Consider the following 24,423-nt stretch of genomic DNA (forward strand, 5'->3'; position numbering starts at 1 on the left):
GAGAGTTGCTGCACAGGCAGCTAACATCTGGAGAATTGCCAACACTCAGGCACTTCTGGCTAGATACGACAGGGCGCATTATGATACCCTAGAGACACTGCTACAGCACCTCCCAGATCAGTATAAGGAAGGAGCAGAGTCGCTTATTAGAGAAGGGAAGCTCATAAGCAACGCTTCCATTAAGTGCGCTCTTGACGTAGCGGACACTGCAGCTAGGGCTATCAACACCAGCGTCATGTTAAGAAGGCATGCTTGGTTAAGAATCTCGGGATTCAAACCAGAGATACAGACAACTATACTCAATCAACTTGTCAACCCTGACTCCCTCTTTGGCCCCGAAGTTGACACCACCCTAGAAAAGATCAAATAAGATACAGAGACTGCGAAGTCTATGGGGGCTCTGCAATCACAGCAGTTTCGGAGTGGGTCCTTTCGTCGCTCTAGCAAAAGAGGACCATCTAAAAACCAGACCTCCCAACAGTCGCAGTACACTAAAGGAGGTTCACAGACCACCTATAATAAGAATAATAGAGGTGGATACCGTGGAAACAACGTCAAAGGCAGAGGCCGAGGGAACAACAGCTCCAGGTCCTCCGCCACCAACAAACAGTGACGCCTTGTCACTGCCCCCCGACCACATAACACCTGTCGGGGGGAGACTCCAAGAGTTCCTGCCGGTCTGGAAATCCATCACAACAGACAGGTGGGTGAGAGACATTATCCAGTACGGTTATTGTCTGGAGCTTACATCCGCTCCACCAAACATACCACCAAGACACCGTCCTATGTCCGCAGAGCACTTGCACTTATTCCACCAGGAAGTTCTCAGTATGCTCCAAAAAGGAGCCATAGAACTCGTGCCTGCAGAAGAACAGGGATCAGGAGTGTACTCACTGTATTTTCTGATCCCCAAAAAGGACGGGTCTCTCAGACCCATACTGGATTTAAGACCTCTAAACCGTTACATTCTGTCAGAGCATTTTCACATGCTCACCCTACAACAGGTGCTGCCGTTACTCAGTCAGGGAGACTTTCTCGCAACACTAGATCTCAAAGATGCGTATTTCCATATACCCATACACCCATCACACAGAAAATATCTCAGGTTCACTGTTCTAAATCAACATTACCAGTTCAAAGTCCTCCCTTTCGGAGTAACAACGGCACCCAGAGTGTTCACCAAGTGCCTAGCGACAGTGGCGGCACACTTAAGGAGACAGCACATACATGTCTATCCTTATCTGGACGACTGGCTTATCCAGGGAAAGTCAGCCCAGCAGTGTGCCAACCACATATCCCACACCATTCACCTTCTTCACAGCCTGGGATTCTCACTGAATTATCCAAAGTCCCACCTTCAACCCTCCCACGTACAGCAGTACCTAGGCGCGACCATAGACACTCTGGCAGCCAAGGCACAGCCCAATGCAGTGAGGATCAACAGCATGCAGTTGCTCATAAAAAAGTTCAAACCTCAACACTCACTACCGGCACGAGTGTTTATGCAGTTGATAGGCATGATGGCCTCCTGCATCTTCATAGTCCCGCACGCGAGATTACATATGCGCCCGCTTCAGGAGTGCTTGGCACGTCAGTGGAATCAGGCTCACGGACAGTTGAAAGACCTAGTGTTGGTGAGCGGTCGGGCATACAACTCTCTGCATTGGTGGAATCCACAAAACCTTTGCAAGGGCCGACCGTTCCAAGAGCCTGTCCCACAAATCATACTGACAGCGGACGCCTCTCTCCAGGGATGGGGAGCTCATGTACTCAATTACACAGTGCAGGGACTATGGACGACACAGCAAAGGAGGATGCACATCAACCTTCTGGAACTCATGGCAATCTTGCTTGCAATGAAGGCATTCAAAGCACACTTGTGCAACAAAGTCGTGTTGATCCGGACGGACAACATGACCGCCATGTACTACATACAAAAGCAGGGAGGAACACACTCCCCACAGTTGTCTCATCTGGCTCAGAGCATGTGGAAGTGGGCCATTCAGAGGAACATCTTCCTCATGGCGGAACACCTCCCGGGCAAGGACAACCAGATGGCGGATCTGCTCAGCAGACACAGCCACCAAATACACGAGTGGGAGATACATCCATCAGTACTCGAACCGTACTTCCAACGGTGGGGTCATCCAGAGATAGACCTATTCGCCACAAAGGAAAACGCAAAATGCCAAAACTTTGCCGCCAGGTTCCCACATCCACAGTCGCAGGGCAATGCGATATGGATGAACTGGTCAGGCAGATTTGCATACGCTTTTCCCCCAGCACCATTACTACCGCTGGTGGCACGCAAACTGAGGTAACACTCGATGACGCTCATCCTGGTTGCTCCAACGTGGGCACGCCAGCCATGGTACGCCACGTTTCTGGAACTCTCCGTGGTACCGCATCAAAGACTACGGCTAACACCCACGCTTTTAACGCAGAGCCATGGCGAGGTTCAGCACCCAGATCCGCAACAGCTGAACCTGGCGATCTGGCTCCTGAGATCTTAGAATTTGGCTACCTAAACTTGCCTCCAGAATGTATGAATATCATCAAGGAGGCAAGGAGACCCACTACCAGAGCCTGCTATGCGGCTAAGTGGAAAAGATTTGTCATTTATTGTAAAAATAATGACATCAATCCGCTGGATGCATCAACTCAAAACATTATCTGTTATCTATTACACTTATACCGATGCAATCTAGCATACAATTCCATCCGTATACATTTAACCGCACTGGCAGCTTACCTTCAGAACAGGCAGCACCTCTCACTGTTCAAAGTGCCTGCCATCAAAGCTTTCTTGGAGGGACTCAAACGTGTGATTCCTCCAAGACACCCTCCTTCACCAGTCTGGAACCTAAATGTGGTCCTCACCAGACTGATGGGACCACCTTTTGAACCTCTACACTCTTGTGAGATTCAATTTCTAACCTGGAAAGTAGCTTTCCTAGTTGCCATTACTTCACTAAGAAGAGTTAGTGAACTTCAGGCACTAACCATTCAAGAGCCATTTATACAGGTTCATGCCAACAAGGTCGTACTACGCACCAACCCTACTTTCATGCCCAAGGTAATTTCGCAGTTCCATATGAACCAATCCATAGAACTACCAGTGTTTTATCCTAATCCTGAGAATGTAGCAGAGAGAATGCTCCACACACTTGATATCAAAAGAGCTCTCATGTACTATATTGACAGAACACAGAATTTCAGGAAGACAAAACAACTGTTTGTTGCCTTTTCTCCACAGCACAAAGGCAACCCCATTTCCAAAGCAGGAATAGCTAGGTGGATCGTTAAGTGTATACAGATTTGCTATGAAAAAGCTAAGCGCACACTAACAATTCCTCCGAGAGCCCACTCCACACGAAAGTTAGGGGCCTCCATGGCTTTCCTGGGAAATATTCCTTTAGAGGAGATATGTAGAGCAGCCACATGGTCCACTATACATACATTTACCAAGCACTACTGTGTAGATGTACACTCAAGACAGCAGGCAGCTGTAGGACAGGCTGTTCTCAAAACTCTTTTTCAGACTGCTGCAGCTGGCACGGGAAGCCGCCGCTAAATGGAGGGACTGCTATATAATCTATGCACAGATATGAATTCAGCAGCCCACATGCCTCGAACCGGATATGCTACTTACCAGTATGCATCTGTTCTTGGCATGTAGGGCTGCTGACATTCATATCGCCCACCCTCCTCCCCGGCGCCTGTAGCAGCTGTAGCATTCAGTAATTACTAGTTAGCATGGTCATCATTCACTGTATTACACTCCATCTATGCCACAATGGCGAAAAACAATCTAAGGATGGAGGGGATGCCCATGCGCACTGTAGTCCAGGGGAGGAGCCACCTATCTCGTGATACTTCGAAGACTCTTCCAGGACAACAATGTGCAATCATCCGGACCCAACACTAGGCGGCGATCTATGCATAGATATGAATGTCAGAAGCCCTACATGCCAAGAACAGATGCATACTGGTAAGTAGCATATTCGATACTTCTCATGGAAGAACTAACCATTGGATACATTGCTTGGAGGACATGGCATCAAATGCACCTTGTGCAGGTCATAGTTCATCAGATACAATCAGTTTAGGTAAAAGGCTATTGAATTTATCTCATGGCGGTTATAGGTTATTTGACACACCTTATGAAGGTCACAGCTCATCAAATATTCTGAATGGAGGATGCATATCATCTACTACACTCCACGAAGACTACAGGTCATCAGATAAAGTATGTGAATGTCCCACTTCTTTGCATATAGACCATACAGATCAAGCATGCACACTTTACGAATGTCACAGATTAACTACTTTAGTCCATAGAAGACAAAGGACATACATTCATTATATCCTTTAGAACAGTGGGACCTTTAACATCCACTGTATGATGAAATATAATTGATAAAGTCACGTGGGGACACGGGTGGTGATACATTGCAGTGCTTATGATCTTACAATATTTAGACAAATAGATAATGACTAAAGAGCTAAATAAATAAATAACAGATTATATTGAAACCACAAAATAATGTTACATTCAGATTGCTACTTCTAAGCGTAGATTCCTCACCTTTAGAATAATCCTTAGGCACCAGACTGGATGTGCAAGATTTTCACTGCAATGCCCCTGCACGCCGGTAGGTGGCGTTGTGCGATCCGCATATACTTCGATCCACCAAGGAAGTGATGTAGCAGAGCCGCTATAGGTGTCATTCCTGCACACTGACATCAGTCCCTTTCTTTCTGCTCCTTCAGATGTGGATCCAGACTTCCGCTCTTCCTTGTCTTCATTGTTTGATTAACTTTTTGCCAAGATTTTGTCACCAAAAATGAAAAACTAATGTGCAAGAGAACTATGTCCACTCTAAAGACTACAGGATTTAATGTAAAACACAGAAGGGTCCCCCCAACAAAAATAGAATTACAAACCAGGCTAAGGACCATGGGGAGAAGAGAACAATAGAAATCAAGAAACACTTCCTCCAAGCCTGTATATAATATCACAAAGGATTAAATCCAGAACAGACCCAGTAGATGCAGGCCCTTTGGGACATGGTCAGGAAGATCTTGCTGGCAGTCCCTGAGGACCTTTGGGCCTCCCTGGTGCCAGCTATTTAGAATGCCCAGGATGCACCTGAATACATTGTTCGGTTTGGCTTTGTTAGACTTGGCATCTTTTGGCGTTTCCCTGACCTCCCGGTTTTGACTCTGTTTTTGCTGGCGTAGCGTTTCTGCGCACTTTTTGCACTGCTGATCAGTGGTAAAGTGCAAGTGCTCCTGTGGTAAAGTGTGTTATGGAGTGGTGTTTCCATGTTGGATATTTGATTTACTTGTCAGTCCTTAGTAAAGTGTACTGGGTATACCATGGCCTGTGAATCAAATGGTACCCGTGGGCCTACAGCACTGATTGTGCCACCCACGTAAGTAGCCCTGAAAAGGTACCTCAGACCTGCCATTGTCCGGGACTGCCATGTTGACTTGACAAGTGCACCCACTTGCCGGGCCCTAAACCTTTCCTTTTTTACATGTTAGTCACCCCTCAGGTAGGCCCAAGGTAGCCCTGTGGCCAGGGTGCAGTGTATGTGAAAGGTAGGACATGCCCTGGTGTGTGTGGCATGTCCTGATAGTGAATTACAGCCCATTTCGTTTTTCACTATAACAAGGCTACCTGATCCCCATAGGACAGAATGGGAAGTTTGTTTATAACATCTTATAAACATAACTGGCCCTGGGAACTAGGTAGGAAAATAAAGTTTAGTATGCCCGAGCTCATAATTTAAAGATGCATCTTTTAGTGAAGATGATTTTTACATTCAGTGTTTGAAAATACCAGTTTTAGAAAGTAGGTATTTTCTTGCTCAGTCATCCCATGTGCCTCTGCTGGAATGTGGATTGCCTGTCTGGGTTTTGGATGACAGAAGGCTGGGGAACAGGAGTGGCTCCAGATAGTCTAGGTGGGTCTGGAAAGGGCTGGATAGACCTGGGCTGCGATGGGGGAAGGGGGAGGAGATTCCTTGCACCTCAAAGGGCTTGGTCTGCCTCTGACAATGCCGTCTCCACCTCCTGCCAGGAAATCACACCAGAGAAGGCAGAACTGGTTCCGGCTGGGCACAGACACTCTCTGCCTAAGAGATCAAAGGATTTTTGGATATAAGTATTTAGGCCCAGACCCCCGAACTTTTAGAACTCTTTTGAATCAAGAAGATTGCCAAGAAGAAGACCTGGAGAAGCTGTGAGGAGGAACTACCGCTTTGCTGTGTGCTTTGCTGTTTTGACCTGCAGTAGCTGCTTCTGTCTTGGGCAGTGAAAGGACAGGACTGAACTTTCTGCATTCTACTTTGTGAGTCTCTCCAAGGGCTTGAGGAAGAGCTTGCCCCCTGTTCAAGAAGACTCAGGAACAACAAAGACTTCAATCTCTTATGCCCTCAGCACTGGGGACTGTGTGTGTTGTGCTGCAACAGAAGAAAAGCAACTCGACGACGTCTACGACGCCGCTGCCGACTCTGTGTCCTGAAGGCACCGCAGAGGGCAACACCGCACCGCAACCCTGGTCTCACCGACGACGCCAGCTGATGCCGCCAACGAGCTGCTGCTCGCACCGCGACCTGTGGGCACCGCACTCTGCACTGCCTCGCTTCACGACGATGCCTTGGTATCCCCGACTTCGCCGCTCCACGTTGAAATCGACACTGCTGCTTGTACTATGGTTCGAGGGCACTGCTAGTAAAGTTACACAACGCACCTCATCCCGCACCGCAGACTTGGCCTACTGACGCCGGCGCCATCGACTCCAGTTCGTCACCTGGCGACAGCACTTCAGCAACGCCGCTGCCTGCACCGTGATCTGCCAGCACTGTGACGAGCACCGCTTTCATCTCGCACCGCGACCCTGGTCTCACCGATGACGCCATCTGACTCCGCCACCGAACCGCTGCTCGCATCACGACCTGAGGGCACCGTACCGCTGCACTTCGCACCGCAGCACCCGACGCCTGCTGACGCCAGCACTCCTGACTCCAATAAAGAGGAGACCGAGCTGCAACGCGTGTGACGTCGAGGACCCCGACGACTCCTGCACCGACCTCTGGAACCGACGCCTGCGGACGCCGTGTTTTGGAAAGCTCAACGAGAGGTCGCTGACGCCTTGCATTTCTAAAAGGTACTGTTTGCGGGTCTGCCCGACACCTTAGCTGGCCCACGACACCGCGGTCAGCCACAGCTGTTGGGATTTGTTTGCTCACGATGCCTTGATAGCCCCGGACGGAGCTATCGACGTCAAGGAACTGTTTTTAAAGTTTATTTTGACAAATGTAGATTTTTAAGTACTGTATTGTGGATTTTTATAGTTTTTGGTCTTGTCTTAAAGTATATAAAAATATTGCCTATTTTTCTAAACTGGTGTGGTGTCCTTTTGTAGTGCTGACACTGTATTACTGTGGGTTATATGCAAATGCTTTACACACTGCCTTTAAGATAAGCCTGACTGCTCGTGCCAAGCTACCAAAGGGGTGAGCAGGGGTTATTGTAGGAGTGTAACTCCCTTATCCTGACTAAGAAGAAGGGTCCCTATTTGGACAAAGGTGCAAGCCCTTGCCAACTAGAGACCCCCATTTCGAACAGACTTTGACACCATCAGTTGCTTAGACCGAGCAGTCTGTACTAGCGTGGCCATCTGTTGCCATGCTTGGATGAGGTCTAATGGCTTTTCTGGGGAATTTTAGGCCTCCCATATGGACATACTATGTCTAACGAGGTATTTGACACTCTGAGCCTTAAAATTAAATCTGGCTCCCCCTTAGACCCACTGAAGGCGGAGTTCTTTATCCGTCTCCCGCCTCTCTGTCGTGAACCCATTTTGGACGTGATTAATCTTTCTCTCAGTGAGGGCGTGGTCCCGCCATCCTGGAAGCAAGCTGTGGTCAGCCCTATTCTGAAGAAACCCAACTCTGACCCCTTGCTCCCGGAGAATTACCGGCCCATCTCCCTCCTGCCTTGGACCGCCAAGGTCACTGAGGCACACGTGAATTCTATCCTGTCTGCCCACCTCTCTCGTAATAACATTCTTGACGAGAGTCAAAATGGTTTCCGCGCCCAACACAGCACTGAAACTGCTTTGCTCTTTATGACCGAGCATTTGCGGTCAGTGTTGGATGCGGAGCAGACTGCGGCGCTCCTACTGTTAGACCTGAGCGCCGCGTTTGACACGGTGTCTCATGACATTCTGATGCGGCGCTTGGAGGAAGTGGGTATTGGGGGGAAGGCTCTTCAGTGGTTCCGCTCCTTCCTCTCGGACCGGTCTTTCAAAGTAGCCATTCCTCCTGGCCAGTCCTCTGTCCATTCTTTGGAACTGGGAGTCCCTCAGGGCTCTGCTTTAAGCCCCACATTGTTCAACTTGTATGTGAAACCGTTGGCCGCTGTCGTCAGGCAATGTGGCCTTACCATGACATCGTAAGCCGACGAAACGCAGCTAGCGGTGACACTCAGTGGGGACCCTGAGGTGACTGCGCCCAGGTTCCGTGCAGGACTTATAGCTGTGGCTAGCTGGATGCGTAGCAACTGCCTACAGCTTAATGCTAAGAAAACCGAGTTCCTGGTTGTGGGGAAGCAGGCGGAACTTTGGGGAGACCAGTGGTGGCCTTCTGAACTGGGGGTGTCCCCCATTCCAGCGGCCGTAGTTAAAAATCTGGGGGTTTGGCTGGATTCTAATCTTTCTTATACCAGCCATACAAAGAAGACAGCAGCTACCTGTTTTGGTATTCTGCGAGGGCTGAAGTCAGTCCTCAAATTCTTTGACCCCCCCACTCGGCAACTAGTGGTTCAGGCCTCTATTCTTTCCCGGTTGGACTACGGGAGTGCCTTGCTACTTGGAGTCAACCAGGCTGAGGCTACTAGGCTTCAGAGGGTGCAGAATGCTGCTGCACGGGCCATTGTTGGCCTTCCGAGACGTTGCTCGGTCTCTGCTGTTCTGACCTTCCTTCATTGGCTACCGGTCAGACAGAGAATCAAATTTAAGGCTCTCTGTCTGACATTTAAGATCCTGAAGCTTTCCTCTCCCCCTGCTTTGGCGGGCCTTATTTCTCCTTACGTCCCCACGCGGTCTCTCAGGTCTGAATCTTACCATCTGGCGATTAAGCCTAGGTTCAGGCTGAGTAGGATGGGAGGACGCTCCTTCCGTGTTCTGGCGGCTGATCTATGGAATTCCCTTCCTTTACATATTCGCGCCCTAAATAGCCTGACTCTTTTTAGACGCGCCATTAAAACACATCTGTTTGCCCCTGCTATTTGATTTCTCTTTTTCTTAGCCTTGACCTGTTGTGTTGTGTACCTGATCAGGCGCCAGGACGCCCCTTCGCTGGGGCAGCTGTGCGCCTAATAAAAGTTATTAACATAACATAACATAACATACCATTTGATAGGTCCTGTCTGTTTGGCGAATGCCGATTCTACCCTGGAACACTTTCAGGAAACCCAACCAACAGCTTATTGTTCAGGCCTTTTGGTTCTTACCGGGCAACTCCCTCTGCAAACCTGTCCCTCTTTTACAGAGGGTTGGCATACAGATAAAGTCTGCCCCCATAATCCACCCCACCACCCGATGCCACAGAAAATACTCCATTCTTTTCGAGGTAAGGGTTGGGATTTAGCAGAAAACTTACTTGTCAGCAGGGATCCTCTTGGTCTTCCAAACCTTCGGCAACTGCCTCCAAGCAGCTTTAGCTTACTCTTAGCGGCTCACTACCACCATGTAGGAGGCTGGATATAGCATTTTCTCTAGGGACGACAACAGTTGATATCAGACAGATGGGTACTTCAAATTATCCATCAGGGCTACACCCTTTCATTCCTTTTAGACCCACAGCATCTTCCACCTACATCAGAACAGCTTTCAGGCGACTGCATGACTGTTTTACTGTAGTGCTAAATGGCTATAAATATGGTGCATATCTTGGAAATAGGGATTGGATATTATTTCTTCTATTTCCTAGTACAGAAGAAGGACTGATGCCTCCCTCCTATTTTATATTTTTGCCCTCTGAATGCCTTCCTGTGGCCAGACAAATTCCAGATGCTCACATTGGCCCAGGTACTGTATCGAATGGATTCTGACGACTGGATGTTTGCCCTGGACCTGCAGGATGCGTATTTCATACACCAATCCTACAATACCACAGATATTACCTCCGGTTCAGGGTAGGCCAGGAGCATTTCCAATTTGCAGTGAACGCCTTCAGCCTCACCAGTTCCTCACGGGTGTTCACGTAAGTGATGGCAGTGGTTGCAGTACGTATTAGGAGGTCCTAGAGAGTGTTTTGGAGACTATTGCGGTGTCTATTTGATAAGCACTTCCCTGTTTTTTTCCGTGTGTATCATTAGCCATTTGGGTTTAAGCCCCTCCTTATGCGACGTCAGATGTATTTCCTCCAAATCCCTCGATGCACTTGCCATCTTCAGATTATTTTTCCCACTGTTGGTTTTGGAAGCCTAAGGGAGAGCGCTGGAGCTGAGGAAGAAGAAATTGGGAAAAGAAAAGCAGTTTTCCACCGAAAATCACCATCGAGGAAGGAGGATGGACTATGACTGATAAGAAGAAGAAAACACAGAGAAATACCAAAAGCCACAGAGAAACGCCGATGCAACTAGACCCCTTTTAGGTTTTGCCCCAAGTGCTACCACAAGTACGCCCAAAAGGATACGCACAAGGACTATAACCTCTTACTCCCTAGGGATCACTGTGTGAAGATCTTTGTTGCATGCACAGATTTCTTGCCAAAGACCATCAAGGCAAGGCAGAAACAGAGGTGGCCACACTACGTGATGGCATTGCCTCAGAGGAAGCAGGAGTTCTTAAAATAGCTGGGCCTATTTAGCGACAAGGAGAATATCTTGGAGACAGAGGAGGCCCAAGGAGAAGAACTGGACCTCGAGGAGTTGATTAAGGATCAAAATAGCAAGGGCTACAAGAAAATGCTGAGGAAGGGGCACAGACAGAATGTAAACCTTCAGGGCCAAGACACATCTAAGCCGAAAGCTTATCAGGATCAAAAGCATGGGAGAGAGACGGCAAAAAGCAGCTAGATGCAGTCCTCTAAGACCTGGTCCACAACGGCACTAGAAAGCCGTTCAACATCGACACCAAAGGTCGCTGAAACACCAAAGTACCCGGTTTTGGCACCAAAAAGTTCCTCGACATTGACGTCAAAACACAGAGAGGAAGCCAAATTTGACGCCAAAAGACAATCATTTGAGGTAGACTGAAAAAGGAAGCGTCTTGAGTTGAAATTCAAAGCCCTAATCAAGAAAAAGAGGACCATTGACAACTCCCTTCAGGGATCCAGGATTCCACTAAAAAAGCAGGTGGAAACAGATGAAGAAGAGGAGCTGGACAGCCCCATCACCTCAGAGCTGCAGCAACAGATGGAAGAGGAGTTCTTTGAACTGGAGAAAGAACAGGAGGGCCTCTCTGAAATAGTAGACAACAGATGACAAGCAGGACATCTACATGGATTGCCAGATGGAGGGCTGGAATCCTATCCATCAAAACCACGACATCACAATGAAGCCAAGACCCATTACATCACTGCATACAATGAAGTGGTATAGAGAGGTGCATGCACTTATGGGGTTCTGCTGGAAGAGAAACAGTCAGATGCATATTTCCTCCGTGAAACACTGCACCCTGAGCAGAAGAGAAACAAATGTCCCCCAAATCTTCCTAGCTTGCTGGACTAGGGCAGGGAAGCGTTTAAGGAGCCAGCTGCATCCAAGGCAAACAACTTGAAGAGTGGAGGAAAAGTACATCTTCTCATCAAAATATCCACCCTACGAAAGGGGTAACGTCTCCGCTGATTCCCTCATTGTGGCAACAGCATGCAAAAGAGGAAACGCCCCCACGTCTACGGGACTACCTCCTGACCAGGAAAGCAAGAGAGTAGACCTGGTGGGGAAAAAATGGAAACATCAGCAACAACGCTTTGGCAGATACCCAACTCGAATGCCCTACTAAACGGATATGCCCACCAACAGTGGAAGGAAATGTAAGAGCTGATGGAGCACCTGCCAGAGGAGTTCAAGAAGAGGACAAGTGCAGTGTTGAAGGAGGGTACGGCAGTCACCTACACATGCCTGAAATCTGTGCTGTACACTGCGGACACTGCCAGTAGACAGCTCTGCAGGACCACCACCTTGAGCAGACACGCTTTACTGAGAATGTGGGGATTTAAACTAGAGGTACAGTCAGCCATAATCGACATATCCTTCACAGGGATAGACTATTTGTGGAGGAAGTATACAAAGTCCTTCAGCACGTGAAAAAAGATAACATAACCGTCAAGGCAATGGGAGCCCTACAATGTAAGGGAACATTCTGGGGAGGCATGACCCAGAGAAAGAGGATGACTTCAGGGGGAGCTGTGCAACTGCAAACTACTCATGCAACCTTCAGCATTCAACGGCGTGAGGCCACCACTCCTCCACAATGGCAGTATCGCTCAAGCTTCAGCCAGCTCTTTTGTGGCTGTGGAAAAGGAAGAGGGGTAGCCCTGAAAGGAAAAAACTATCTTAACAAGTGACTGGCCACAAAGAACCCTCCTACACAAGTCACCAGTCGGAGGAAGAATCAGAGAATTTCTGAAGGAATGAGAGGAGAACACCTCCAACAAATGAATATTAAATATCATAAAATATGGCTACTTCATATAGTTAACAAAGTCACCTCCAACACCACCACCAAAGAGAATAAAAGTAGACCGACAACAATGTCTACAACAGGAAGTAGAAGACCGGTTAAGCAAAGAAGCTATGGAGATGGTACCCCAGAACCGAAGACTCAAATGGGTTTACTCATATTCCTGGTACGACAACTGGACAAGACGTTAAGATCAATACTGGACCAGAGGTCACTAAAAAAGTTTATAGAGACATAAAAATTCAAAATTATAGCGCTGCAGGACCTCATGGTCCTCTAACTACCAGTAAAAATGCAACACAAACAATTCCTCAGGATTATAGGGAATAAGGTACACTACCAATTCAAGGTACTACCATTTGGAATAAAATCAGTTCCATGAGTGTTGCCCATATGTCTACCGGTAGTCGCAGCACACCTTGCGCAATTGGAAATACACATCTGCTAGTGAAAACAAAGGCCAGTAACCAGTGCAGAGAGAATATCAACAAGGTCATACAGACCCTGCATTTACTAGGCTTCTCTACTAATTGCGAGAAATCATCACACAACCCAGTCTCAAAGAAAATATTCCTGTGGGTGATCTTAGACTCCCAGACCGTGAAGCCGAGACCAGTGGAGAAGAGGGTCAGAGCGATCATGGAGCAGAGCCTCCTCTAACAGAAGGGGCAATGTCTGACAATGAGAACAGTCAGTAAAATAATGGGCATGATGGCCTCCGCAAGACTACACATGAGACCAATACAAGAATGGGTTTAACAAAAATAGTCACAATCAACCAAGATTTGGGATGATCTAATGGTTGTTACGGATGATATTCACAGAGAAATGCAATGGTGGAACCTTCAAATCCTATCAGTGGGGAAACCATTCAAATCACGAACTCCCTCAATGACCGTCACAATGGATGCACCCCACATCTGATGAAGAGCTCGCATGTACAAGCTAAACATCAAAGGCCACTGAAACTCTGAGGAAGTAGTGCCGTTTTTATTCAAACAAACACAACAAAATATTATCGTAATGCAGATCTTCCAGATCTGGGGGACACCACAAGTAGAACTATTCGCAGCACACAAGAACTCGAAATGCCAAAGCTTTGCATCCAGGTTCTACCACCCAGAGTCACTGGGGAATGCCCTGTCGATAAAATAGTCAAGGAAATGTGCTTATTGCTTTTCAGCTTTTCCAATGATACCTAAAGTGATCCAAAAGTGCAGACAGGAACAGGTCAACCTAATCCTGAGAGCCCCACAATGAGCTCGACAGACATGGTTCTCAGACCTCATGGAGATATCCCAAGGACAGCATATTGCACTCCCAGCACACTGAGGCCTGTTAACAATTCAAGAGCGATCGGTATGGCACCGGTAACCAAACACACTAAGTCTAGCAGCATGGCTCCTGAGGACTTAGAGTTTGGCCACCTCAAGTCCCCATGGACAGCGATGGAGATTCTAAAGGAAGCATGGCCACCAACAACTAAGAAATGCTACAGCAACAAGTGGAAGAGGTTTCAACAATGTTGCAACAGACCAGGGAAACACAGAGACTCGGCACAAGATGCCAAAGTCATTAGATACATGACACATTTGCTAGACCAGCATCTCTCTTAAACCTCTTTCAAAAGTTCACCTAGCACGCATTTATAGTGTGCACAAGAGGTATACTAGGGAGAAGTTTCCTTACCACACTAGTGGTAAAACGCTTTCTAAAGGGAGCAAAGAAGGTGGTACCCCCAAGATTCATGCCAATGCCTACATAGAACCTGAATGTAGTACTCCCACAACTAATGACATCACTCTCCGAACCAATGCAGAATGCACAACTGAAATTTCTAACCCTCAAAACTCTTCCCTCATAGCTATCACCTCACTAAGGAGGATCAGTGAAATACAAGAGCTCCCCACTCGGGAGCCATATCTGCGCATACATAGAGACAAAGTAGTCATGAGAACAAAGCCAAGGTTCATACCTAAGGTGGTATTGAAGTTCCATGTTAACCAAGCCATCCACCTACCAGCTTTTTTTCAACAGCCTAAATCACAAACGGAGATACCATTGTACACACTAGATGTATCGAAGGCAATTATGTACTATTTGTAAGGAACAAAAGCCATCGGGAAAGGTGAACAGTTCTTTGTGTCCTTCGCACCCCCAAGAAGGCGATTTTCGATGACCAAGGGAACTGTTGCATGACAGATAGTACAGACTATACAATATTGTCACAAGGCAGTGGGGAAAAAAAACCATACAGAAAGGCCAAAAGCGCATTCAACAAGGAAAAAAGGAGCAACGCTCGCTCTCCTTGGCAGCTTAGCACTAGAAGACATTTGTGCAGTGAAACATTACAGATCACCAGGGAGGCAGAAATGGGGCAAAGAGTTCTGAAACCTTTGTTTGTGAACACACCCTCCAAAGGACCTAGCCTACCCACAGGTAAAAATATTGTTATGTAATCAATGTACAGTATGTGAATTCAGACAATATTCTCACTGCAAAACATAATGGTTACTTACTGGCAGGAGTAGTTTTATAGCTTGGAGAATTTTTGGGATTCACATGCAACCCACTCATCTCCACCAGTACAGGTGTATTTGCAAACTCAACTCAAAAGAACAAGCATAAAGAAGGAAAAAGAATCTGAAGATGGCGACTGTGTCAAGGGATTTCCAGTACTTACATCTGACGCTACATGAGGGGTTTAAATCCAAATGGTTGACTACGCACACACAAGAAAAACAGAGAAGAGGCTACATGAAGACTATTCTCGACCCAACCACTAGATGGTGAAACAATGCACAGCATGTGATTCCGGAAAATTCTTCAAGCTGCAAAACTATCCTACCGGAAAACCAACCATTTCGGTTCTTTCAGTGGTTGTGATGCCATCTCCCTGAAAGTTAAAGCATCAGCCTAATGTTTCCGCAATGAAGCCAAGGCCCAGGATAGCTACCACAAGATCCCATAGTCCAGTGGCCCTCTCAGCAAGACTTGGCGGGGTCACAATGTTTGTGGTCAGCTACAAGCAAATAGTTAATATATTTGACATCTTTCTGCACAACTGTCCTAGCTATTTATAATCGGCCTCAGCAAATATGCTGCTGAGCAGAAACTGTTGATGTAGAGCGGTTTAATTGTTGCTTCAACCAACACAATGAATTTAATCTCTGCAAGCAGCTCAGGTCCAAGCCATCAAACATCTGTTTCGTGAAAAAAATCTCTCTGAACCCTTGATATATAAATGACACCACAGGTACATACTGACCATGGTCACAGCCAAGACTATGAGTTCTTTGACTATAGTACCAGCTAGAGTGCAGCCCAGCTGCAGCTGGAACGCGAGGACCTTTCGTATTCGGCCTTTCCCAGCTTCTTTACCTGTTCCCCTTTCCCTCTATTCCAAGAATACAGGAAGCCTGAGCTTCTTGCTACAGCCTCGTCTGTAGCCAAAAAACCCCAATGAGTTTCCTGTGGACCAAACACCAATTTATCTTCCTCTTCAAATGGCACCCACCCACCGCCAGTGGGGCAAACATGAGGCTTCCCATAACCTCCCACCTTTGTGTTAAATACCACTGAACTCATGGGTGATGTGATTGTCTGCAAAGGTTGTATGCCTCGTCCTCAGTCAGGATTTAAGGGAGGTTAAGAAGTGCTTCTTTTTGTGGGCCATATAGCCAGCCATGCCTCTAGGACATTTATCTACTGCTTTTTTCTGGCCTCAAAGAAAGGGGGGTATGCCCTTTTACAGATCTATAGGACTTTAACCAGTTTCCCCATTTCTGTAACTCCAGTTAATGACTCGCAGTGCTTCAGCACAATTATTTATTGCTTGTGCTCCATGAACCTAAATGGTGCCTTGAGTCCCCGCTGTACCATGATAACCGATCATAGCCTTATTATTCAGTATAGAGCAGCTTAAGCAGTAAAAGTCTGCCTCTTCTGATCATAACCGCATCTCAAAAAGGTTTCACTAAACCACTCGCCCTAGAGGTGGCCTTCTTGCAACTACAAAAGGCCCTCTATTCTATTTTCCCTGACACCTATTGGATAAGAGCTCCATTCCAGGACCTTCCCATGCCCAGTGATTCCCAATGTCCATAAAGCCAGCACCACAGCCATATTGTACATCTGAAAGAAACTCCTCCACTCTGCTGATCTTCTTAGAAGATCTTATTTTTGTTTTCCCGTGATTCAGAACTACTCCACCAACAGCAGTCGGAGTCGATATTTTTACACACCTCCTATCAGGGTACTGAAACAGACAGGCCTCCCCTATATCTTCACTGTCTGTGGATAGTTGGTGATAGACTTTTGCAGCCCATCTGAAAGCCAAATGCAAACATTTTACTTTCTGGATGGGCGGTTCCCCAGTTTCTTGACGGATATTTTGTGATTGACCAATTGAGGTAGTTCCTCTGTGCCTTCCCTCCAGCCACCTTGTATATCAAGGTCAGGATGCTCCATTCATCTTTGTATTTCCTGCATGGCACTGTCAGTTCCACCCTCTGAGGTCCTGCACTTCCACCAGAAGGAGGCAACATCTCCTGGGGATAAGGATAATCTTCAAGTGATCCCTGCAATCACTGCTTCTTAAATATTTTTGTTTTTCATATATTATTCCCATTTTAAACTCGCACTCCAGTTCTTCATCAATGATGAATGACAACTTTCAAATGACAAATTCAAATGTTTTGTAAATATGTTTTAATAATCATGCAATTAAATTCAATAGCCCTCATTCTCGCACATATAAAATGCATTTCTATTTGTTTGATGTTTTCACCTATAGGAAATGGGATCAAATAAAACACAACCCAAACTCTCCAGTTAAGCAATTAAACTCAGCATTAGCTTCATACTCTGTATGGACCGACGGTCATGACTGTTGACATCACTCATGCACTCGCCGCACAATTAATGTAGGACAGTCTCACACCATGAACTGCATGATTCCTGAGCAACCATCCTACCACGAAATAGGCCCTCTCCTTTGTCTACCTGGATGCTCTGGCAGCTGGTAGGAAACCCTCAGTGAGGTCCCAAGATAGGTGCATTTAGCTGTCTGTCACCCGAATGGCGGTCTCCAAGAGAACGAATCCCTCAACTTACTTTGTGGACAATCTTGGGTTCTTCATGAAACATTTGACTGAACCAGACAGTCAAAGTGGCACTTAAAAGAGCTTTTAAGTGGTAGTAGATGCATATAAAAGCAGACAGGAAAGTTGTTTCTTCTCCAACGAGGCCATCAAGCATCATCTGATGGGACAACTGTACTGTGTTGTCCTGGCTGAGAAGCCATCAGCTAGAGGGGTTCTGACTCTAATGCTTTCCAATCTCAGGCGTATCTGAGCCCATACCCCAATCCACGCTCTCTTCAAAAATGTACTTTCCTAATCAAAGTCAGATCTCCTGTGTATTTTAGAAACGTACATTATTTTCCTTTTTTTCTCTTATTTTGACCGTTGTTGGTGCCTCAGTTCCACCTTAGTCGGGAAAGCATTTTCCAGTCTTCATTCTACACCTTCATACTATTTTTGGCTTAGGTATTTCTTTGCAGAATTAATGTGAAGGGAAGTCCTACCCTTGTGCTTGGTCAGGACCAAGGACCTTTGTTCACGTGTGTGGAGGTGTGGTTGCAGGGAAGGCAGCCTGCACACAATCCCTGCATAATGGATACTGTTATGTGCCTTGTCTGTCCTTTGCTGCCTTCTCCCCTCCTTCCTTTCTTTCTTCCTTTTGCTTGGAATACGCTATCGGTTGGAAATTACTGAGATCCAGGTTATTGGTATGGGATAAAGTTACCTTCATAGTGACTAATACTATTAGTGCCACCATCTCCTATTCACCACACCCACCCACCGCTTTCTCACCAGTCAGAATACTACAGTGATGGGCTTTTTACATGAGAGAGTTGGTCAGGGCGCATGGGGTGAGGAGTACCGACCCGCTTACTACATGCACATGAATTGTGTAGAGCAGCAAGAAACTGTTTCCAGTCTCACCACAAAATGCTAAAGTACCCACTGGATGTGTATACCAAAGTACCCTGCATTTTGAGTAACATAGTCACCAAAAAGGTATTTTTATCCTCTCTTTCTCTTTCATTTACACAGAAATTCCCTGAACCGCTCAAGCCTACGTAAGATTGACGGCTGATGAAGGAATACTACTATCCCAGGATATGAAGGACCCGCCGCTCGGTCATTGAGGAATTAACCACTAGATTGAAAAGCTTTCTGCAGCGACAGCCTTTCAGGGGTTCCATGCCCCGCCCTTCACAAACACTAAGCAATACCAAGGTGCCTTCCTATTTTTCACACTATTTCGTCATCCGTACTGGATCAATGGTGTAAGGCCTGTCCTCCTAAACAGACCTTCCAAGTGCTGGAACCTTTCTCTTCTGCCGCGGGCATCCTTTGGTTCTTTACCTCAGTTTTCTGGGCGCTAGCCTGATTGTGGAACTTCTTCTAAACCCTGCTGAAAGTATTTAATGTGGGGCATTAAAGTTTGACTGGGAAACTGGGGCATCAGTTTCTCATGTTTTGCACGGTTCCCCTTCAGTGCACCTTGTTTACGGTAGTGTCCAGCAGGACCAACTGCTTGCCGACCTGCCTTCGTTTTTTTATATTTTAATTTAATTTTAAAAGTTTTCGGCCTAATTCTGAAGGCTTCCTCTCCTGAATTTACTGTATGTATATGTGCTTTATTTTCAGCTTGCTATGGGACACTATGAGCACAACGGTTGAAATCCTATCTCTTGTTGTCTCTTTTCTCTTTCCCTGCTAGTTTTTTTCTTCTCCTTAACTTTTTGTGGCCACATCAGTCAGCCTCTGTCCTCCATTCCCCAAACTATATAGGAAAAACAGATTGGGATGTTATTTTATTTTATACTAACATTGAGAATCTCCTGTAAATGTCGAGAGACATGGTGTGTTTTGTAACGTAAATAAGCACTGACAGGATCTTTTGCGGTTACTAATATTGAAGGAGTCAAGGGTGAGATGTCATGAATTGTCATCTCTCAAGGACTTTAAGGTAATGGATGTTGATGGGTTCCTCTGGGGGTGCAAGCAATGTCACAGCCGGCTTGTCAATTCTTAAAGGATGCCTGGTGGAGAAGAAACATCATTTTAGGCCAAACGCAGAATGATGAGACCTCTGAGTAGTGTCTGGGCAGTGTAGTGGATGTTATCTGTTTCCCGTATGAGCAATGAGCATTCTCAGATCTGTGGTTTCAGAGATGTCATCTCAATCTGCTTTTCCGTCACTAATCCTGAATAATTTGTTGGTAACATAAAGGCATTAACTTACAGCCGGCAAGAAAGCGGTCTCAGGATTAGCTCCCTTACCGTTCCCACCGGCAAAATCGTCCGTCCCTTACCTGAGCTTCCTTCGGCGCACAACACTATAAGCATTTTGCACTAAAGGGTTTTGAGTGGAAGGGTATCGAAGGAAAGAGAAAAGGTATTAGATTTTTTTTTAAATCAGAGCTGCCCTGCTCAACCCAAAAAAAACTAACAAGGATTTGGCAACGGTTTTTAGAAGTCTGGGAGATGTATTTTGATCAACACTCTCTTTTTTTAATCATTAAAAAAAAAAATCGTAGAGGACTATATAGTTATGCTGAAGGATGACGGTGGTGTGTAGTTCTTTTTTTCTTTTTTGTTGGGCAAACCCCTATGGTTTTACTGGGAGGTTGTGTGCCTTTTAAAAAGGACCACCCACCCACTTTCTTGGGCAAACCCCTATGGTTTTACTGGGAGGTTGTGTGCCTTTTAAAAAGGACCACCCACCCACTCCTCATGTCAAAAATAAGATTAAAAACAATTCTCCCGTATCTCGTGTGAAAGCTCTGAATATAGTGACTTGATAATATCTTAGCATCTTGAAAATCTCTTTCAAAAGAAATATTTAAATCAGTAGTAGTGCCCAAATAAAAATATATCTCTTAATTAACCTCATGAAAGTGGGGATAAGACTACTACTATGATTAGTAGGAAGTTCAGAAAAATATATTTTGGTTTGTGTTATGTATGATAGAAAGTAGTTTTATCTAGAGAAGGTTACTGCCTTTGGCAGGCTTGGTAGGCATATGTCTAGGAGGGCCACGTTTTTAGGATAACCACATGAAATTAATTTGCAGACTGAGAATCTAAATGCAATTAATTTACTTAGTAATTAGCTGTCTTGAAAATATGGCAGAGATCCAGCCCTCTGGATCAGATTTTAACACTCCTGCCGTAGGATACCACACCTTTTTCGACTCTGGACTTCTCCTTCTTACCCATCAGCCACTGCAGTGCTTCCCACTTTTGGCAGTAAATGATAAAAGTAGGAAAGGACATCCGCTTAGGTCTTTTGAAGCGTCCCTTATTAACTAAATAACTGCAGGCAAATAGTTTTTGCTTCTTGAAAGAAAAATGGAAAGAAAAAAATCATTAAGTTGTTAGCCAATGTGGAAGTGAGGTACCTTAAAGATCATTGTGATTGGTAATTGGGGACCAAGATAGCTTGTGAAGCTGAAGAGGGCAGCAGTGTTGCTTTAATAAAATGGGGAGCTGTCAGAATTGAAAGGGTACCCCTTTTGATATTGCTTTTATTTTTGAAGTACCCTTCCTATTTTCATGTAGCTGTTTAAAGAGGAGTGTGTCACAATAAAATGCCCCTTTTTGAGCTTTCCCCTAAAAAGGGACCTTGGCAGAATTCAGCTTAAAAAATGGGGTGTGGCCATAAGGCCTTTCTTTTTAAAACCAAGAACATGTGTGAAAAATAGAAAAGTATTAAACAAAAAATCAGGGGTGCAGGTAAAGTGATTTTTACCTTGAGCACCTCAGATTTAACTGATTTTTGACCTTGAGTACCTCAGATGCAAGGTTTACCGTCTGGCACAAGGGACAAGGAAATGGAATTTTCTGATTTAACGTTTTACCCCCATCCGAAAACTGTGCTATGAGTTTTAGCAAATGCCTCCAAAAAACGGATTTGGAGTCAAGGTGTTCATGCCCCTCCCATTCAGACATTTCCCAAAACATGAAAGCTTGTCAGCGCTGTACGGAAAAGTCACTAAGAAGGAGAAATGTGTATCCCCAGTAGGATGCAGTAATGGAGGAAAATGTGTAAAGGGTGAAGCAATTTTGTCCCTTATTCTTTCTCCATGAAAAAAGCACTAGAAAGAGCGCTACACTTTGAAATACGTAAAGCATATTTGTTTTAAAATCTGCATAAATTCAATATGAAGGATGTATGACAGGCAGAAATAAAAAAAATAAAAAGTACAGCATCTTTTAGATGAGAATTTAGATTTTGCTTCTAAAGGTAACAGTTAAGTTGCAAAATGTGCCTAAACTCCAGTAGACAAGTGATGGAAATTTAGAGTGAGTGTCTTGTTGTGTTGCAGGATCCAAGTTTGCCTCTCCCGCTTGTTATAGCCACCTACCTAGTGAAGGTGGTTATGACGATTTACATTTTTCCAGCTTCAACAGAAGGCCAAGAGTGTCTTGGGTCGTTAAATGCCTGCTTCTTGAATATGCCCCCTGCTTGTTCTATTTAATTAATTAGCATGTTCTATTTAATTAATTAGCAAGGGATGCAAGTTGCAGGAAGTTCATGCTCGCCCTCAGTATCCAGAGTGGGAATATTGTTCAACAACTCCCATGATCTAACAACATTTATCGCAAGGTGCTTAGATGCCAGATAAATATTTTTCTTGGGATGTTGTAGGTATTAAACTGGCAGGAAAAGCCAATTTCCGCTCCAGAAAGTCAGTTAGTGACTTTCTGACTTATAAGAATGTATTGACTCTAGTTGTTATGCTCTGTTGGTCTGGAACAGTTTTTATATTGTATTTCCCAGGAGAAAATGTACACAGATCATTTTTATAGGCCTGAAAAAAGGTTGAACTGCCTTCATGCAATTTCGTGTCTTGTTAAACAAAAACAAAAAACTAAAACTGTATCACCATGTTTCTCTTATGTGCTGCAACCCAGTTATTGGGAACAAATAAGCGGAGAGGAAAGATACAAACATAAGGCATGTCTCGTAACGTAGCTTATGGATTAAAATTGAAACCATATACCTTATTTGGAGAGGTTGCAGCCTTTGTTTACTCCGGATTGGGGTGCATTGGGATGCTTGGCATTCATATACTGCTCTGATTGCACATAATTTCATTCAGCCACAAAAGTGATACATAGATACTACTAAGCATGTGTATGCCAAGAAAAATGCCTTGAGCTGTGAGTTTCCTCCATGACACCCCAGTGTCTGAAAAAGTCTGGCTGCTTCCCTTCAAAAGACTACAGGACCAAAGGCTTATATACCCGATTCCTAAGCATAGCTGTATATTTAACCCCTTCCCTCTGCCACCTCTGTTTGCCCCAGACCGGGTATTTCTGGAGTGTCTTTTTCAGTGTATGTGAGCCTGTCTAGAAATCCCAGCATGCACTGCACTAAATGTGTTTCCTGCTCTTAGGCTAGATTGAGTATTGGATGATTAGACTGAAGCTGTTGCCAGTCTGTAGTTGCTGCAACTTTGACTGCATCGTCTCAGGGTGTTGCTTGAGAGGCTCAAAAATGGAGTTCTGGTAGGTGCCCGTCAAGTGTGCCTTTGTGTACGCCCATCTCCACAATTGATGCCATTTTGCCTTATTTCAAGCATCATTGTACATCGAACACTACACAAACCTTTTTCTAAAACCTGCACCAAAAATCTAAATAAATGAAGCTGCCTACATGAAGGAGGGTATATGGGGGGGGGGGGGGGAGGGGCAAGTGTCCCCCAATAACCTGTGCCCAATATACTTTTGTACAGTATTGTGCATTTTTCTGATATCTGATTGTTCATCTGCTGTTTTTTGATTGCAGTTGTTTTTTATTTAGGGTGGGGGTGATGGAGGGTTGCTCAGCACCCCTTCAATTTTATTGAGGGTGTCTCAGCATCTTCCTGGTGGGACTCTGCAAGTCTACTGTAAAATAACCTTTTTGTGCTATTTATGGAGCAATAAACAGTTTTGGATACTTTCAAACCTTAAGATTCAGTTTTTTCTTATGAGTGAAAGTTCTGGTGGAGTTCGGATGTAATGGTCATGTAAACTGTTTACCTGCTGCGGTATTTGATGAGAGGCTGTCAGTTTTGAGATTTTGATGCAGACCTGCGAAATACGTTATATGTGTGACATCCTGTCTCTTCCTCTTCTTCTCTTGGTTCTTAGGAAGGGCACAAGTGGGACTCATTTTATACAGAGGGGGCTCTCTGCATTCTAGGGGGGCAGTAAGACACCGCCCAAAGGGAAGCACTGGGGAATGCTGGCATCACATGTCCCCATTGCCATATTCATGCAACCCCCATTGTATTGTATTACAGCGCTTACTACATTACTGTTATGATCTGCACAGCACCTACATCTTAAACGCGCGTTAAATAACAGTGCGATCTTATCCTAGCGCAGTGTAAGACATTGGAGGATTAAATGATGAACAGACCCGTGGGTGTTCTGTAGGATGCACACTCATCTCAGCGGCAGGTGCTCAACCTACTGAGGTATTTCAGCACAATTCAGCCCTGTGACTTGTTGGTGCCTATTAATCTCAGCAGAGCTTGATAAACAGTACAATTGCACAGGGCGGTGTGTCAAGGCAGCACAAGTTCTGGAGATACTGTTGTCCAGAATCCACCCTGTAATGTTAAGTTACAGGTTTTGTACCCAGGGAAATGT

General features: G+C 45.5%; 1 protein-coding gene across 3 annotated transcripts in view; it reads left to right on the forward strand.

The window, feature by feature from the left end:
• DOCK6 (dedicator of cytokinesis 6) overlaps positions 1-23,733 on the forward strand; it is a 409,103-nt gene extending 385,370 nt beyond the window's left edge. Inside the window, exons 49-50 of one of the 3 annotated variants that reach the window (XM_085600639.1) lie at positions 18,823-21,243; positions 21,340-23,733. In XM_085600639.1, the coding sequence (XP_085456765.1) occupies positions 18,823-18,865 (43 nt within the window). In that variant the 3' untranslated portion in view covers positions 18,866-21,243; positions 21,340-23,733. Of the gene's footprint in view, positions 1-18,822 lie in introns of all 3 variants that reach the window. The other 2 variants (XM_085600641.1, XM_085600640.1) reach the window with 2 other exon arrangements.
• The last annotated feature ends 690 nt before the right edge of the window (positions 23,734-24,423 follow it).

The sequence above is a fragment of the Triturus cristatus genome, chromosome 4_2 (genome assembly GCF_964204655.1).
Source record: "Triturus cristatus chromosome 4_2, aTriCri1.1, whole genome shotgun sequence".
Classification (NCBI taxonomy): Eukaryota; Metazoa; Chordata; class Amphibia; order Caudata; family Salamandridae; genus Triturus; species Triturus cristatus.